Source organism: Varroa destructor, unplaced genomic scaffold, assembly GCF_002443255.2.
Source record: "Varroa destructor unplaced genomic scaffold, Vdes_3.0 BEIS01000004.1, whole genome shotgun sequence".
Taxonomy (NCBI): domain Eukaryota; kingdom Metazoa; phylum Arthropoda; class Arachnida; order Mesostigmata; family Varroidae; genus Varroa; species Varroa destructor.
The window spans coordinates 51425989-51444880 of NW_019211457.1; the positions used below are offsets into that span (position 1 = coordinate 51425989).

General features: G+C 43.0%; 1 protein-coding gene across 3 annotated transcripts in view; it reads right to left on the bottom strand.

Annotated features, from left to right (window-relative positions):
• Window positions 1–18892, bottom strand: part of LOC111249838 (gamma-aminobutyric acid type B receptor subunit 2-like) — a 125313-nt gene that overhangs the window by 37876 nt on the left and 68545 nt on the right. For all 3 annotated transcript variants that reach the window (XR_015326068.1, XM_022804230.2, XM_086986572.1), the window contains 11 exons: window positions 10652–10789; window positions 9031–9198; window positions 8156–8263; window positions 6747–7004; window positions 5185–5427; window positions 4993–5053; window positions 4090–4176; window positions 3359–3645; window positions 2626–2733; window positions 542–664; window positions 95–265 (listed from right to left, as the gene is read on the bottom strand). Coding sequence is in view for 2 of the 3 variants with exons in the window: in XM_022804230.2 (XP_022659965.2) it covers window positions 95–265; window positions 542–664; window positions 2626–2733; window positions 3359–3645; window positions 4090–4176; window positions 4993–5053; window positions 5185–5427; window positions 6747–7004; window positions 8156–8263; window positions 9031–9198; window positions 10652–10789 (1752 nt within the window). In the remaining variant the exon portion in view is untranslated. The remainder of the gene's footprint in view (window positions 1–94; window positions 266–541; window positions 665–2625; window positions 2734–3358; window positions 3646–4089; window positions 4177–4992; window positions 5054–5184; window positions 5428–6746; window positions 7005–8155; window positions 8264–9030; window positions 9199–10651; window positions 10790–18892) is intronic.

Genomic DNA, 18892 nt, shown 5'->3' on the forward strand with positions numbered 1-18892 from the left:
ATATTTTTTTTTAAAGCCTTGTTTTTAAGGGCTCTCAGCAAGTATCTAGCGGAACTCATTTCTTTGTCTATTCGGACAAGTGCATTCGGCATACCTTCGAGTCATTTAGGGCTGGTATAGAGACGTGTCTAGTCTCCCATGCGAGAAAACAGCCAAAGATCATTAGAAGACCCTTGTATCCGTACACAATACCCAGAAAGATAGTCATGTGCTCGCTTTGACAATACTCCATTTCGGGAACTACCGCGATGTCGTCATCTGACGTCTGTAGTGACAAACGAAAAAAAGCGGCGTCTCTGTCAAGTCTGAGCAACCTCATATGGCCGTAACTCGAATAGAGACAACGAGACCGAGTAGAGCCGAATAGGTGGGAAAGTAACTCGCATCAAGTTACCTTTTCACTGCACCACTTAAGCAACTATAGCTATATATCTTATAAGTATCTAAAATTAAAATATATTTTATGTTATCGTAGTAAATGCATGTACTCTAGTGAAGTAGTTGCTTTCTTCGAAATAGCACCATTGACAGTGTAACTCACCACGGCATCCCCTCGCTTAACTTCTCGATAGAACGGATCGACAACTTGCCATGTAGTTAAAATTATGATATCTAACAAAAGGAATACGCCAACGACCATAAACAGTTTATAGTCCTTGATCACCTGAAACAAGTGAATAAAAGTTGATATCACTACTAGTAGTAGTAGTAATCGTCTATCAGAACGCCAAAACATCATAAAATGAATGATGTTTTGGCGTTCTAATACGATTACCTTTTGCTTCGCCTTATTTGTTTTGTGGCCTTTGTAGCGCTTGAATTCTATAATCAAAATTCCGTTTCTACAGTAAGACGCAATAATAAAACAGATTTTTAGCGTCAGCGTCATCCTCGGGAGGGTGGCTAAATTCTGACTGTTCTGGTAATCGCTTAGTTCGTCAAGATGAGAAGGTCGAAACAGACCGGAAAGGTGGAACGCGCAATGCCAGTAGATTATAGGCTGTGGGATTATATCAGAGGAATGACGCTTGCCTAACACGGAGAGGCAGAAATGTCTATCTTACTAATGTCATGATTGATGACGATGTCGGTGAAACTGATGATATTGAAGATTATGTTGAAGGCGATGGAAACTATCGGTACGTATGTAAGGAGAAGCGGAAAGGAGGACCAAAGTCGTAAGCCAAAAGTTCGGGTACTTCAACCAAGGGGTGAGAAGTAGGATGGGATAGGAACCAAAAGGCACATGCATGAAAAGAGCGCTAGACGAGTAAAGGGAATTATAGAAAGAAAAAACTGCTCAGAAACGCAAAATCTCACAGCTGGTGGATTGATTTCCTTCGCGGGTTTTTACCAAAAAGACTACTCGGTAACTCGCTTCTGAAATTCCACTGCCGAGCTTTGTCTCTGCTCCGTCAACAACTGGTGCACTAGAACACCTTAGGGACCTCGAGTGTGACGGAAGTAAAACCGGAACGATAAGGAGCAACTAGGGCCTTAAATGGCTCGGGGCAAAACGAAACGAGAAGAGAGTGGGGTGAGAAGGACGTGAAAGGACGGAAGTCTACTGAAGAATAAAAAATGTACAGGGGAATACGAGAAAAACATCAGTAGGTAGTTCCGTTGGTCATTTATGGAAACATGGAGATAATAATGGTATCTCTAATTGTACAAAGCAGTGAGTCTCTTTTTCCAATCTGCACGTTTTTCATCTGCCAGACTCTTGCCAAATCTTTGTCTCGCTCTCTTTGTCTTGGGCAAAATACATGAGGCCTTTCTGTTTCGGCCTTCGTCTGCACACACAGGCAAAATCAGACGTACAGATACGCAGACACGTACATGTACGTGCGGTACACAGTGTTCACACGGAGCTGGCATAGGGGCCTGGACGTTCCATGCCAGCGCGTAACTTCTGCGCACGCATTTTCGGGTCAGCTCGTGGATGGGAAGGTGGTATTCATGTTTTTCTAGCTCTAATACTGCGTAGACGCACTCACATTCAAAGAAAAATGACATACAGCGTTTGCCCGGCCTACGTAAAATTGCTCATTTCGATTTATGTTGCTCTTAAAAGAAATCTTTTCTCTAGCTAACCCTCAGCGGTCTTGTATATGGCAGATTTCGATACCACTTTTTTCTAGCATTGCTAGAAGCATGTATCAGGACAAAGTCGAAATGCGAACGATGTGAAAGTATTAAGTAGAAGGGATGACTATATTCATCATATTTCATAATCCTCGTTTTGCACAAATAAGGTGTGGCTACGGCAACATTTCTAATCTAGATTTACGTCTATGTTTCTTAGGTTAGTAGGCAGCTACGTTACATACGTACATTAGTTAGATTGTTCTATTTTACAATCGATTTTTCTAATTTGATAATATGTACAGGGTTTTCGTGCAGGTGCCGCATCTAGAATTTCTTAGGGACTGCCTTTACCTTTCTAGCTCACAAAACTTCTGTTAAGCAATGTTTGCAGATAAATTAGTTGTTTAATGAACTCAACTAACCAATAGCCGAAAGTAATTAGTCTGCTAAGCTCATGAAACCGTGGTTAAGCGACATACAACAATACGATAGTCAAAGTTGAATATAAATGATACTAGTTAATTTGAAATAACTTACTTTCTTGTTGAGTTTGATGTTGGTAAAAATAGCGTGCACCCTCCACGTTTTGCTAAACATTGCACCGAACGCCAACGTGAACCCGGACATGAGCACCCACGCTCGTGCCTACAGACAGAACGGAAAGTACACCAAGATCTTGAGCTAGCGTTCGAAACTGTGATGGATCCGTTCAATTTTAGCTCGTAGCCTCCCAACGCACTCAAAAATCCTTCGACGATTTTCCTATACAACCAATTCATCTTGCGATGCATCAAACACGATATACTATACTTGGATCGAAGATGAATCAAATGTGTAGCTTGAGAAAAGGTTATCTCGAAAACCCAATTAGTATTCAACTTTTAATGGGGATTAATTGAGGCATTATACTCTCTGTTAAGTTAAACTGGGCTCAAACAACTGCACCGCTGTGAACGGAATCTGTCATTTAGTTAACCTATTACCATTCAAGCTAATGGACTACGCTCTCGTTTAACTTCTGATAACTTCTCATACTTTCTACGGCTGCCATATATACATATGTATGTGTACATACGGCCGAACTGCATGAAAAGGAAATAGAAAATTAAATGCCTTTGTCTTTTTTATATTGCACCCTCGATTGCTACGGCAACCTCTCACCCTAATATAAGACCAAGAAATATAGCGGTGATTTAATTAGGACCTTAGATAGATATATACCGCAGTCAGTACGCTAGACAGTCAGTCGTTAAATACTCTAAATACTTACTGCACAGATGTAGGGAAAATGGTCGATAGACATGAAGCCTGAGTCCATGCCGAGCAAAATGACCGAGGTGTACGTCAGCATACAGCCCACGATGATTAGGTTGTTGAGGTAAGGGCTGCTCATCTTGATATAGCGCTGGTTGCGGAAGCGGATATTGATCGCAAGAAAAACAGTGGCCAGGCAAATGCCAACGATGCACGTCACGCTGACGGCTGCATACATTGTTGGATTAACACGTGTTCGTTCAACCACCTCCTGCGAGCGATCCTTTGGAGGGGCCCTACCCTCTGAAATTCGACGTGACCAGTAACAAAATTACAGCATCAACTATTCGATACATTCGGGTAATTTTATCGTCGAAGAGAACTGAGCTGTTTTAGTGAGTTAGGAAGGAACGCTGATCTACCCACCTGGAAGAGTTTTCGTGAACGGTGCAGCAGCCTCTAGTGGTGGCTCTTTTTGCTATCATCAGCTTCCATACGGGATAGCTTAAGGACGTACCGACCGTTTTTGGCAAGTGAGTGTCTAAGTAGTGTAAAAGAAATGTTGCTAAAGACCGCTGACCCATTCATCGGAGCACTTGTGATCCGTTATTACCTTACCACTCCGATCGAGTTTCTGTTTCGCCTTCTGTATTGGGTCCACCCATCCATGCTCCGTCGAAATTCCCTGCCCCCTAGAGATAATCCCGACCTCCAGAAGCTGAGCAGTAAAATGGTGTACCCACTTACCTCGCCACAGGATGGGCTGTCCTTTATTAAGGTCGAGTCGCTCCTCGAGACAATCGAACTCTCCGATTTTAACTTCTCCTCGACCTTCTGTGAGTTCAAGAAGTTAGTAGCAGTGTGGTAATCGACAGCAGAACATCCACAGGATAATATGATGCGTTACAGACAAAGGAATAATTATAAAGTACTTAACATGGAACCAGAACTTCATTATTTTTCATTACCATTACCACAGTACAAGGTAAATAGAAGTTACCACGTTAGATTACTTACGAAGCGTTTACAAACGTAACCGTAGTTGCGTCAAGCCAATTGTCTCATTAAGTGTTGTCTGCGCTTGTTTTCGTTCTTAGAAAAATTTAATAACCGCTCGGGGGGGGGTCTCTCCAGTTTTAACTGTCCTTTTAAAAGAAAGCGTTCTGTTGGGATAAATAAACTACATCAACGGAAAGGCTAAACATTTTCAGCAAAAAACTTTGTCAGTACAATGGAATTCATGCTAGGCGCCATTTAGGGTGACTATTTTACAATTTGTCTTTTACCAGCAGTTAGTAAGTGGCTCGGCATAAACGAACGCGGCTAACTATCATCGTTTTTATTCATCCGCGATCGATCATAATAAGCATAGGGTTGCTAATCTCTATCAAATTCAAGCTGTGTATTATGCCTAAATTTAGAGGTTCAAAGAATCAAAAGTTTAAGTATCAAGTGAACCTATTCCCGAAACCTGAGGGGTTCTGGCTATTTCCGCCTACACTCAACAACAATCTAGTAAAATAACTTCCATCCGCGTATCAAGATCGGAATAGATTCATTTCTACATAATCTACGCGCTGTGCATCCATCCAGCTTTAAATTCTAGAAAAAAAAACGTAATAAATTCGATCGCTTCTAATTGGTACTCACTTTGAAATTGTTTGATCAACACTTGACCTTTTCGCTCATTCTTGAAAAATCGTACTGGGCCCTGCAAATATAAAAAGGTACACAAAACTTAGCATTAATACTGATTTGCTTTGAACATGAATCTTCCTGTTTCAATCAATAGCAGTACCTGTCTGCAGGGATAATCACATACAGAAAAAGAATACTGTTTACCGTTACGCCAGTAAAGTCGGTCTCATTAAGAGCTTCTCGAAAGAGCCGACCCCAAGTATTATTTCGGTATTGGAAATCCGTCACTTTTGTCGAACTTCCAGGCGTCTCCTGAGCGCGGAGTTTATTGATGACATTATGTACCGCTAATGCTAGAGTCCAGATGCCGTCGTACGCATATCCATGGAAGCGACTATACTCCTTGTTACGTAACTTGTTGTACTGCGCTTCGTACTCGCTAGGCGTCTGTAAAGTAATCGAGCAAACATAAATACGTCGAAAAGGTAAACCTTTCCCGTTTTTCACGATGAGGACCTGAGTTACAAAGACTGCCCCACTTAACTGTTCATCCCTTTGAGCCTACATGGACATACGCCAATATGTTGACATGTCTGCACTACTTTGTTCGACTCGCTATGTGCACACAATTCCCGCTTCTAGAAAACTTGGTGTTATTAAGTAAGTTGCATAACTAATATTAAGAGTTATTTTTAGCATAGCGCCTTTTATGCAGATATATGTGACTAAACGTGCATAAGCTTTATGAACGTTTTAGAACACACCCTAGAAGGATTACAGCGAAATAGCTCATTGAAGCATCGTTGCTGAAGAAATTTACACGATGAGTCTAACTAGTGAACATCAGTTCTTTCATCTTTTAGTCAATTTAGAAAGAATTTAATGTATGGGTTTTTATAATGCATGGCTGGTTTTTCAATAAAACTTCGCAGCCTAATAGGTATTCTCAGATAGATAGGTCAATAGCATAGATCATGCTTCAAAAAATTGTTATAAATGTCTAATGAAGCATTTGATGACGACTGGCTTGCCAATCAACTGACAAAGGCAAGCGTCGGAGAACGGGGCACTGGCAAAAAAAGAAAAAGCGTAATGGATGGAACACGAACTTCTGCGGGGTCAATAGATATATTCACAGTTGTAGTTCACAGGAGTATTCGATCATATGATGTAGCCAGCTGGGCTTCGATTGAGAGTCTAGTCTCCACCAAGCTGTGGCTGTAGCTAAGTGTCTACTAGACCTTCTAGAGCGACTCGGTATGAATAGCCTTCCGGAGTTCGTTTGCTGGCAGCCAGGCTTATTCATCTTTATACATAAAGTTTGTCGACACTAAAGGCTCGTGACCTTCGAGTCGGAGTTCGCCAATGAGAAAGCACCCGTATAACAAATCGACCAGGATCTATTCACTTTTCTTAAAATAATAAAGGCTGGATAACGATAGCCACCCCGCCTCAGCGATAATGTTGAAAAAACTTTATGTAACATCAACGACAGCGGTAACATGAAAAATAGATTTCTGTACTTTCCAGCGTTTTATGTATGCCTATATGGGCATATCGGTCGTTAACCCAGACGGTGTACTTAGATTGCAACGACTTTTTAAATTGATTCCATCTGTTCGATAGCATAATACCCCAACCATTAACAGACTTCGTGGAAATTTTCTGACTATAGCTGCTCTAAAAGCGTTGCTTTGTCTCCTTTAATTAATTATCATATAATTTCTTAAAAAATCTTGCTTTTACTAAGCAAAGCCGATACTCACCCATCCTGAGACGGTGATATTTTCATTGGTGCTAAGCGGTAGAAGATCAAGTCCTATATATCCGTGGATGGCCTCCTCGAGCTCTTCGGGGGTACAAGATACATCAGCCTGAGGGACCTCCCACCAGTTCGATCGGTACATTGCTGCAATTATCCACTGGTACTTCCGGCCAAACATTTTCGCTCGATAAGCAGAGCAGAACACTTTGCGAGCCCACTCCTCGTCAAAATTACCCAAAATGATCCGCACATCTATTTCCTGAACATGAAATGCAGTCAACCCCAACGAATATATTTTTTCAGAAACAAAGGTAGGATTAAACGCAATTAAGTGACAAGCTTACCAGTAAGTGTTTGTTTACTAGAAAATAAGTGCCTGGCTCTTTAATTTTCTTAATTTGACTAGCTGGGAAAAAACTAACAGACCTAAAAAAAGGAAGGCATTTTAAAGAGTCTTGGCGCCTAATTGAACAACATTTCCAGTTACGGACAGCCGACTATTTTAAGCAGATGTCATCGTGGCTTATTCACAAATAAAAGCGAGAAAGGGAGGTAAGCGTAGCTTAAATCTTCGGGAAGCTATTGCAGAGCCGAGTAGAGAGGCTGTTCAAAGCTCAAATTGTCTCATGGCTTCATTTCCAGGTGACCCAGTAAACAACAGTGGAGACCTGAAGCTCTTCACTGGCACGCTAATAGTCCAGTTTGATCGTGGAAACCATCATAGAGAAAGATAGCTAGTACTGTTTCGAAACATAGAAGCCTTATACTCCATAGGAATAGACCATGAGTGCCTTTGCAGGACTTCATCGAGTCGAGAAATCTCATAATGATCCGTCATTTTACGGAAAGTTTATACTCATGCACTGACACGCGTAAACAGCTTTTAGCAATGGCGGAGTGGTGCTGTTGTTGCAACGTAAGTTGGAGATTCTGTTTCCGCTTTCGGCACGACCCCTAGGCTCTGTCTGCGGAGTAAATTGTCTAGTTTGATAAGGTATACTGAAAAATTCTAGGATAACTTAAGTAACCTGACTGGACCGCAACGAATGAGTCTTCGCTCGTCCTAGGTCCCCGCATTCTCACACAATGCACCTGCCTATCTACATAGCTTTTCGCCTGCCCGGAGTACTGTTAGGTGGCAATAGGAGGAAGTAGGAAGTGTGCAGACCGACAGAGGCTGCCACATAGGCTGAACATGTGGCATACCTGGAAATGCATTCTGTAATCTATAATCGCATTTACAATTAAAGGGCAGATCTCAACCGTCAGTCGAAGTAACAGCTAGGGGTACACTAATACTTATGCAAGTGGGATAAGGTAACAACTTTGTTACAAGTTCAACCTACACAAAATGATCATTTCATTCGTTTAATAGAAATAAAGCACACTGGAAATGGCCAGTTAACTTACCCTGAGTTTATTCAGCTCATCTGTTATATCGTCCCCCTCACCAATGCCCTCGATCTGGACAATAGTAATCTTCTCTTTATCGAGTTCTGTGTGGAGGCTATTTTGAGGCTGGAAATGATAATTTATAAACGTTCAATATGCAATCCACCCGATTCAGGCGTAGATCAGATTACTGAAGGCAGCAATATCTGACTAATGACCACTTAATGAATTACCTTATATGTGTTTAGTTAAGCTCGCTAGCTCAGGCTCCGTTGCCTGCGCTGGCTAACGTCCACTTCCGCGCAAATGGCAGGGAAGGCTTCGATAAAACCACTGTACTACGCACATCAATAGTGGCAAAGAAAACGGGCTAGGCCGTTTCTAATTTTATTAATAGTTTAGCTAATCATTTAAACGTCTCGCACACACATGAGGGCTCAAGTCTACCTAGTTGTTTTTATGTTCGACTAAGCGCCCGATACACCGTTTACACTAGTACGGTGTCTGACTTCACGGCGATTGTTTGCCTTAGATCGTATATTAGGAAGAAGCTACTTCATTTTTAAAGCGAGTTTCCATTAAACATACATAATCATCCAATTGGCATACGGTAATGTTTAATATACTTCGGTCATACTTCGAGAACATTATATCAAAGATGATGTTCACCAGACGTGGAAAGTTCAGGTGCAATCCTTAAATGATGTACATTGAACTGTTTCTAATATAAGGGTCTTCTTAAAACCGATACAGCCGTCCTAGTGGGTAGTGATGGCTGCGACTTGGTCGACGATACATGCTATTTTACGGCTCAACATTGCGTTTTTCAAATGTTTTGTCTAGGTATCTTATTTAACTGCGTATCTCAAAGGGACTTTAGTTTTTCTACGTACCAGCGAGTGACGGGGATCAGTTTGGTAGAGCGACCCGACGCGAGTCCAGTTGAAGTGCTTGAGCAATGATACCATTGCTGGGTTGAAGGCCGCTTCGCTCGGTACGACGCGAAAGAAGTTCGGATAATTCTCATCTGAATACATCGGATGCGTATCGGCGTACGACAGCTGCAATGCAAACGCAACCATCCATTTGAAATTTAGCTAAAAAGTCAACAAGAGAAGCAGATAGGATCATGCTTCTATGTAGACATTGTTCATGTATTATGTGCAGAAGATGACGATGTTCCTTCGACTTGCTGTCGTTTTCCCGTTGCCAGCCCCCTTAACATTCAGTGGTTGCAAGTACATTATATTGTGCTTCCAGATTTGCTTGCCTGTGGAACCGGGTTTGACCGGGTTCTAGCCTAAAGGAGATCATAGATGCGGATGGGAACCCCGCCAGAACAGAGATAGTGCGATGGGAAATCTTTGAGTCAGTACGCTCGGCCGGAGATTCAGATCATGTTATTCGCATTCGTAACCCTCGTGATTCCGTTTTTAGTGTAACGTGAGGCAGAGCTTGCAGCTGGGCCCGCGTACGGTAACGTACGGCAAAGCGGAGGGCCGACGTAACACTAGCGCTATTCTGCGGTATTGGAAGACGAGCGGACCTTGGACTGACTGCCGATATGGAACAGCTGACAGTGGGTCCAGCAGATAGGCGCAAGTACAACCAGCCAAGAAAGAAAGAAAAGGAGCAGGAAAGAGCGTGGGAGCTATGTGACGCGTCAACCACATCACTGCTCTGCTTCAACGAGGCATATGAGGATACTGTGAAGGCAACTGTTGTTTCCTCATCTTCACCCGAACATAGCCAAAGTTCGTACAACACCTAACAGCTCTGCAAGCGACTGTCGGAAGAGATCATCTACCTTCTCCCCATTCGCTTTCTGCCATCATCACCAGTGTGACCACCACTGCTGTCAACCCAAGATAGATAGATCTTTCCTGCATTACATTTTCTACACAACCTAATTCCAGCCCAAGCAATCTCACCTAAGATGTGCCTTCGTTTGATGTCGAGCTTCTGCACTCAGCTTGTTGTGCGACATGGAAAAATGCACCTTCATGTACAAAATTCGAAACAGAGGCTTACCGGTACAGCACTTCGATATAAGAAATCTATTAGAGGAAAACGGTTAAATGGCTGGTTGTATTGCCAGTTCTAGTAAAAGTGCCGTTATTATTACGCTTAACACAACCTCTACGTCTGTTGTTGCTATTGAGATTATTACTGAGGGTATCCAAACATAGATATTCAAACATACCCATAGATCTTAAACCGTGTAACCAGGTAACCAAATCTATTCTAGTTTATGATCACCCATTATTACTACTACTGCAGTGTAATTTATCAAAAGCAATAGTCGCCATTTTCTTCCTTAGGTAATACAGTGACAGACTGAGGATCCAGACGTTGTTTTTGAAAAAAAAAAACAATCGCATGTGGAGTGATGTTTTGACTACAACGACTTCGATATGTGATTGCTCTTGAGTAAATTTTTACTTGACATATTTTCAATATCTTCTCAAATATACTGCTGTTGAAGCTTAGCAGAACTAAAGGGCTTGGCCTTACCTGTATAAGTTCAAAGAACTGAGACGCTTTAGCGATGGGGTCCGTCACAGCGTTGCATGCTGCTCCAAAGAGTGCTAACTTCTTTGGATGGCTGTGAACCATATCGAAGAACGACTTCATACCGACGGCGGGATCACACTGAAATCACACAAGGAACAAACCCATAATGCACAAGTCGTTGTTAGATTTGAACGAATCATATTAGATCAGGAAGCTGCTGAATCAAAACGGGCGTTGAAGAAGTGGTTTAGGAGTCCACACGTTGTCTCGTTTCCGGCTGACTGAAAAGCTGGTATCTCACGGGCTCCTCTGCATTTTACCATGAGGCAGCCTGTCCCAATGCAGGACATGAACTGGCCTGCCAGCATGTATGCTTTAGATGGCTGTAGAAACGACTCGGATGAGTATTTTTTTCAATCTGTTCCCGACTGCTTCCCCCTATTACTTGCACCATTTACAAGCGTTTTTCAGCCTGGCCCCGCCTTGTTTTCTACCCCTTTCCTATTAAGTTTCCCAACTGCTCGGTATCTCCTGCCGGACCGTGCCGCGCGTAACTGAGTGGAGTTACAGCCTTGCTATCCTTGTGCTGCCTGGACCTTATCATTTTTTTACGTCCAGCGACCACTTCATGTTCATGAGGCAGCTTCCGTCGACACCCTGCGTATGCAGTCATTCGTAGACTGTTGTAGTAAACCTCCTTCACCCCGGAAGTAAATTCAATTCACTCAAACTGTGAAATAGTCTGTTTTGTCGGACGGCGTTAACATCATCACCTAATAAATGCAGACATACGCGATCTTTCCGGAGTCAGCTCGTCGACTAACCAACCTCGGCCAGCTTCTTCCTCGGGCCCACAACTAATTTCAACCGCCAGTCTCGTGCCAAACGTGATCACATAATGGCCTGCCCCATATTCGCCGCACGTAAAAGCGCGGTTGGCTTCTATTTTGGTTGCTAAAGCACTGAGAAGGCGTTGTATATATGAAGCAAATGAAATGGCGAACTACCTATGCCTGTAACACTGTTACGCCGTGACGTTATGTTATAAAAAAACATTTAATGCTGTCATTTGTTTAAAAGCAATAAATACAATTGCCGCACTTTCTGGCGTATTTCTTTTCGCTGCTGTATAGGACCAGTAATTTAGTATTGCACATGTCGTCGCGGTTCCTTTTACTAATGCAAAAAAATTGGATGCACCTCCCACCAAGGTCGGATAGGCTTTGTGTGGCTCCTTGGCTCATATGTGAGAATTTAATTAGGCTAATATTTGCCATCGAGATGTACAATTACTTCAACTAGTGCTAGCTCTGAAAAAGGTACCAACTAATTAGTAAGCACTCAAGTCTATTAAGCAACAGTAAAAATTATTCCTTCATTATTATTGCTACGACGGTGCAATCACCTTCGTCGTCTCCGATCGAGCCACCGGCTATCAGGCAGGCTGATAAAGTAGGTCGGGTAAGATCAGAAAGATCTTCCAGTCACTCTCTCGTATTCGATCAGTGCTTTTTGCCTTGGTCTGTTCATACTGAGGTAGCGGTATAAAGGACAGTCATCAGCAGCGATCGAGGGGTGTTGGAAGCTCAATAAGGGTGACAAGTGTGCATAACAAGGCTAGTTGTGGAAGTATAAGCACCTGCAAAAGGAGGTTCAGGCCGCGGCATTTTATCTTTTCTGTCTCAGTCTTTTTCCGTCCTCCGTCTCCCTCCCTTGTGACGCCATTTTTCTGCAACTAGCTTCTCACGACCGCTCTGTCATTAGCAAGCATCCACATTAGAACTGTTAAGTCATTTGCGGCTACCGCGGGATTGGCTGGTGAACGCTGCGCTGGCAGTCAACGGATAGACCATTCCTTTCGCCGTTCGTATTTTGTTACTGGTACTAAGTAACTGGCAAAAGCCTAGCAGGAATAAGGAGACACGATGCGAATAATAGGCGCACAGCTAAGCTGCAGAAACCGACGGAGAGCCGGAAGAAGAGCTATAGAACAGTGGAGAGCATAACGGTACACTGAACAATGGCCGAAACCCACAGTGAGCGACTAGCCCCACTTGTTCACCAGATCCACTTATTCATACCCCCCCCCCCCCCCCCCCAGCCTAGCTCTTTCCCATGTCTTTATTTTGCTCTTGGTCCTTAGTTCCTCCGAGCTGCGTCGCTGGTCTTCCCCAGTCTTTTTTCGATTCACATGGCTACCAGCGTCATTGCCTCGTCATCCGTCCCTCTTTAGTCATTACTGCAGTAAGCTGCACATAGTTTCTCTTATCCCCTTCTGTTCTTCTTCCTTTCGTCGTGCTTCTCTACTTTTTGCGTACTTATTGTCTTGTTTTGAACGTCGCACAATGTTTGCCTACCTGCCTGCCTGCCTGCCGAAAGGCCGTTCAGCCAGCTACTGAACCGAATATGTCGCCTTCGCCTATTTTTATACCTTATGCGTTCCACTTCTTGTTTCCTTTGCTTAGATTGAGCTCAACTCATCCCTTTTTTGTCATCATCTCACACAGGTTCTCAAAGACGCAGAACATTCATAAGCCAACTCACTATCAACAGCATCGCAATTGTTATCATCATCGCCGTCTACAGCGTTCCTTTCTTAGTCGCTCGAAGTTAGCTTGAGCTGCCTTTTCCTGTCAGGCTCACTCTCCAGGCTCCGAAAGCTCAGTTCGGCATTCGATGCAGGGAGGACCGTCAGCCTGGTAGCAAAGCCCTAGTTCATATCCTTAATGCCTACTTTAATCTATGTATCCATTTCTCCTCTACACTTCTTCGTACCCCATGAGCCAAGTTGAGCCGCGCCTAGTCCAGGCCAAAGTCTGATCTAACCAGGCTGAATAATGATAATGCACAAAAATCAAGCTTGTCAACCAGTCGAGGCGTAGTAGTATGTATGTACACAGATTGTAATTACTTGGTCCCTTAGCGGCACCCTTATAACATTGGTAACACCAAGACTAGCCACAGTAAATGTCGGTAGTCTTATCAACAAGACGCCGTTTACCTTAACGTTGCCGTGAATAGAGCACCCCGATAACCGTGTGCGGAGTGGTTAAACGTTTACAGCAACAGAATTATCATTGAGGTTATTAATAACAGTTATTATTGCGTATTATTGAACAGCAGAGGACAGTGACTATCGCTTAACTAGATAACTACGTTAAGTTCGATAAATTCGTTTGGTTTTGATTAGACTACAGGCAGTTGCCTGCGAAACAATACGCTCCATTGTCTGCCAGGCAACAGCAGCTCGTTGAATAGGCCTGTTTCTCGCTATTCGGGCGGTCTTTGTTGCCCAGTAGAATAACAAGGACGGTCAGTAGTATTTTTAGGAATACCTATCTCGTCTGTACAGTGACGAGGGCTTTGCAATGAAGCTAGCATTAAGCAGTGAGTGAGAAAACTGCCTTTGTAGCTCAACGATATAACAAGATAATCCTGCACTCTTTAGTCACCTCGAAAATGAGGAAACAGTATATGTTGAAAGTAAAGCCGGTGATAATATAGAGGGTTTTGTTTTTGAAGAAAGCTCGATATTTGTCTCAAATGAAATTATTATTAAGTGCAGAGCGCCATTTATTTTTTAGATGCTTTACTATTAAAAATTAGCAAGCCTCTCTATTGAAACTCGTTCATGTTGAAAGGCCATTCAAAATGATTGGCATATGTTAAATAGATGACACCTACAAGCTCTTTAAATGTATTACTGGTGACAGAGAATGTGCTTAATATTCGAATCGGGCCGCACGACATTTCGGAATCGTTTGCAGAACGGTCCAATATGTGACAACGATTATCTTGAAGAATTACGTAAATGGGCGGTAAGGTCATCAAATGGCCCAAACGATATTCTACTCGTACAACATCCCTTCTATTACTCGTGCGAGCCTTCCGCAGTCCTTTTACCTCAATAAATGATCGCGAACATCGAGCATCTGTTCTGTCAAGGCTTCATTGACCTCCTTCGAAGTCTCGTTGAGTGGGTTGATAAGCTGTGCTTTCCCTCTCTTCTCTAAGGACAGTGGCCCGGTCACAAATGTGCTATGTGCGCGTTTACGCGATAGTCCTATTCAACCCAATGGGCTTGAATCTTCTGGCTAAATGGTCGTAAGCATCATGGTCGCTTTAAACATAGCCTTTTTCCTAGAACTTATCTGCAGATATGCATATAACGCATTGTTACAAGTATAATCCAAACCTGCTATCAGTATCCCTACACATTGCAATATCACGTATGAAAACTGACCATAAATTTTAATTTATCAAAAACGGCATCTATTTTTATAGGTGAGAAAAAAACGAATTAAGAGAGTTGTAACTGATAATGCTAACTTTTATATCAGGCATAATAACCATAGCTCAATTTTCGCGGAAGATTATCATAGAACAATACCCTAATTGTTAATCGACGGTACACTCTTCAATCATATTGCACGAGTTAAGTGTGGATTAAGGAAGACTTGGGTGCGTGAAGAATGAGGGCGAGGCAAGTTCGCGTTATAGCGGTGGCTGTCACGAAGGGAGAAAGATACGGACCAAGCCAATACAGTGAACCCAACTACCCTATCATAGGCAGAATGTGATTCATCATTCGTGGTAAGGAACGAAATATGCCAATAGACCAATACGGCGTGATCCCGTTAGATAATAACACGATTCTAGTAGGCTGGGCTAAACCGAAACGCAAGTACGTTGATAATCTCGCGATAGATAAAAAACATAATCTATAATGATAAGTTCTGCTCACCATAATAATAATAGGTCCAGGAGCTGTATTTACCTAGCTGCCTACGGGAGCTGCCTAGAGGTCGTGTTCTAATGATAAGCCGTATGGCCAATACGTCTTCGACGCGTTCTGTCCGTAACTATGAGTATTAAGCATGTCGACAGTATTTAAACGCTCGCAAAATATGAAAAAGGGTGTATAAAAGAGGAAAATAAGGTAAAAGACATTAACAGCTACGGGGCTCCGAATAAGGTTACTCTGTTTGTTGTTATATAAATTTGTTCAGGAGACCTCATATAAGTATAGCGAGACCTTTTCCAACTGGCTTGGAAGCAGCACCGAGAGGTGACTCCGAAAAAGGTTTTTACACAGGAGGATAGCTAAAGGTCAGCTCGATATCGCAGCTTGTGGCCTATAGAAACATTGTGTCAGGGTTATGAACTATGAATCTGATAAGGAGATAATCGATGGGAAAGATGAGACTTCTTAAAAGTTTAAAGCATGATTCGTCCATAACATTGCGTGTCTGGAAGCTGACGAAGACAGCGAACGAAAAATAGAATAACCTGAAACATATTCTAACTGCTGAGAAGCGACAGTTATGAAGGGACCGACGAACTGGCTAGCTGGCTGTCTGTTACCGTAGCATGGCGTCAACTAGTCTCCATAGATAAAAGTCTTAAAGCAGTGGCGGTCGCATGGCCAGCCAAAGTGGTGGGCAAAAAATTCGAAAAGAGAGTCGGCAAGATAATAAAATAATGGCTGTAGCTTTTACAAGGGAGTGCAATGGAAGGATGAAACATTGAAGCCAACAATTCCTTAAATTACCCGCAGCCATCTTTGTCATAATCGTTATCCGGGTTCAGCGCTCTGCCGCCGATGTTGTCGTCCAGTCGAGGCCGAGAACTAGTTTAGGGTAGAATGGGCCACCTTCGCTGTGTAATAGGGTCGGAAGACCGTTCTTGCCCAGCTCTGTGCTTGACTTGGTTAAAGGCCTGTAGCTTAGCTATGATGCTGGTGGCGAGCCACGGGGCAACGGGCCAGCGTGTATTTAAAGACAGCAAGGGCTACAAGAAAGAAAGCTCACAAGATATTCACATCTACACAGTCAGCACCAAACTCCATACCCAGAAGCGGAAATTTTTCTTATCTTATATATCGAGATAGCGGTGCTGCGACTACCCCCATATGCTTTATTTTCTACCAGCGTTAGCGACATGATGGCTAGCAGAATTTTGCTCGAATGAAGATATCATTGTCAATGGGAAGCAGCTAGAACAATCGGTTTTGGTAGAAAAAACTAACTTGACCTGTTTCTGTACATGCTGCTACATGCGTACTTTGCCGTTTTTCATGATTCTACGAGTAGTCACTCTGCTGTCCTTTATAGAGAGACAAGCAGTGAAAGAAGCCAGTATATTTAAACTGATCACCTATCCTTTGGATGTTCGTATGATAGCACGTACATTCTAGAGCTGTTTGTCCATGAATCTTAGAAATATATGAGGCTATCGACGTTCGAAATTGAGCCTAGACACTTTTTTCCTTCTAGGACTTGTCGTTTAGCTGTCGAGAAGCTTAACGGCAGCATCAATCAGCAGGATCGCCTTCGTTGGTAACTTTAGCTACATATGGGTATCAGATAGTTTTACATATCGAGGTGAACATCAATGCGACGCGTCTTAGTGAACAGGGTTTGAACACTTTGGCGTACTGCTTAAATTAACAAAGAATATTTTTCGGGCATCCTATCGTTTTTACTAATCGCAACTTTTGTCTACGACGTTACAGTAAATAGTACAACAGGTTTGACATTACGCAGACCATTGCGTGCATCGACATCTTGGTTACACGTTTTCACATTTTGTTAAACCATGAAATACCCTAAACAGAAGGCATGTCCAAGCTTTCTTGCACTAGCTCAACGACCGACTAAGTCATCCTTCCGATCTCGCACTCCTGACACCTAAAGCATGTCACATTCGAGTATATGTATACGTGTATGGCGCATGTGATATCTAAATGCACGAGCCAAGCATCAAGCTCGGCCATCGGTTGGCGGCCTGCCGGCCCCGTTCCATCCCTACCTAGTGTTACTTCTACCGCTACTTCTGGCATCGCTGCTGCTGTTGTTACTGCAGCTTGACCAAGCATCTATGGCGTCTCCCAGACGCCTCCGGTGGGCTGCCCTGGCCAACAGCTGCGAGTGGAGTTACACCCGCCGCTTTCGTTGTCCCAACGCACCAAAAACATCTTCCGCCATTTTGAGCAACGTGTTTGGCCTTACGCCCTAAGAGGCGGATGTTGTCAAACATGCAGCGTGTTATATCACCTCCGAACGCTACGACCAACCACAGAGAATGCTGGCTGTATCTAACATATCATCACAGCTCCATGGGTATATTTCTGTTCGCCTACAGCTGAAACTGTAGAAAGTTCACCGAAGTAGCCAGTCATTTAGAAAATGTCATTTTCAAATTAGCGGATGCTGGGCGCTACAACAAATCTAGATAATAATTTACCGAAATGTTATACTACGTATCTATTTTTGACCCGGAAACTATTGATCCGTGACTTCCGCTGGATTCATTGTAATAGGCTGCAGTAAATATAAAACGACTTATCTTTTTGCCAATATCATGTTTATTTTTAAGCCGTCGATCGTGTGATGATATACACGTCAACGTGAAGACCACCGTAAGTAGTCTAAATATGAAAGCATAAAAATTTTCATAAATCAATCATTGCGCCGGCACTTGAGTGGGCAGTTGACGTGAGGCTGCCAATTTCTATATAAGTGCATCCACTATTCGTCATTTAATTGACATAAGAGCAGCGTACAATTAGCTTATGGCATGATACCAGTCGGAGCGACCTGGAAATTTACCCAAACAATTCTGGAAGTTTGCTTGATTCGATCTTTTTGAAGAGGGTCAAGAAACACGCTTAAAGGAAATAGGTAAATGCCCTCGTGTTTCGCGCAGATGAGCCAACGCAGTCGAACAAAGTCAGCTGCTGCTACGTGGTATTATAGGTCCATATGTAGATGATACAACTCCACTCAGATGTTCGGCAGGGGGTAAAATCGCGTATGCAGAAAAAGAGACAAAAGGAATATTGCATGTCGTGTCGATGCGTGCGCCCGGCCGCTTCAGTAAGTGGTGGAGCTCCTCTAACGCTGGCAACTGGCGAAAGAATGAGATGAGATCTCGGTATTCTCATTCGCGGGAGCGCAGGCTTGCACCCCATAGGAAAATAAACAAAATTTGATAGTCATGAATGCTATGGAAATATCAAACAGTCGAGACTTGCTAGTTAAATTGATGACAGCGGGCGTGAGGCTGTCCATTCTGTGGATGTTTACAAATTAGCTCGTATGCATCTTTCCTTCTGATCACTAGGAACACCATCTCTAATACATTCGCCTGGTTCACATCTGTCAGTTCACAGGAAAGCCTGAACTCGTGAGCAGAGTTTAGGCTTTAGGGGGTACATTCACAATTCCCGTTCGATACCCA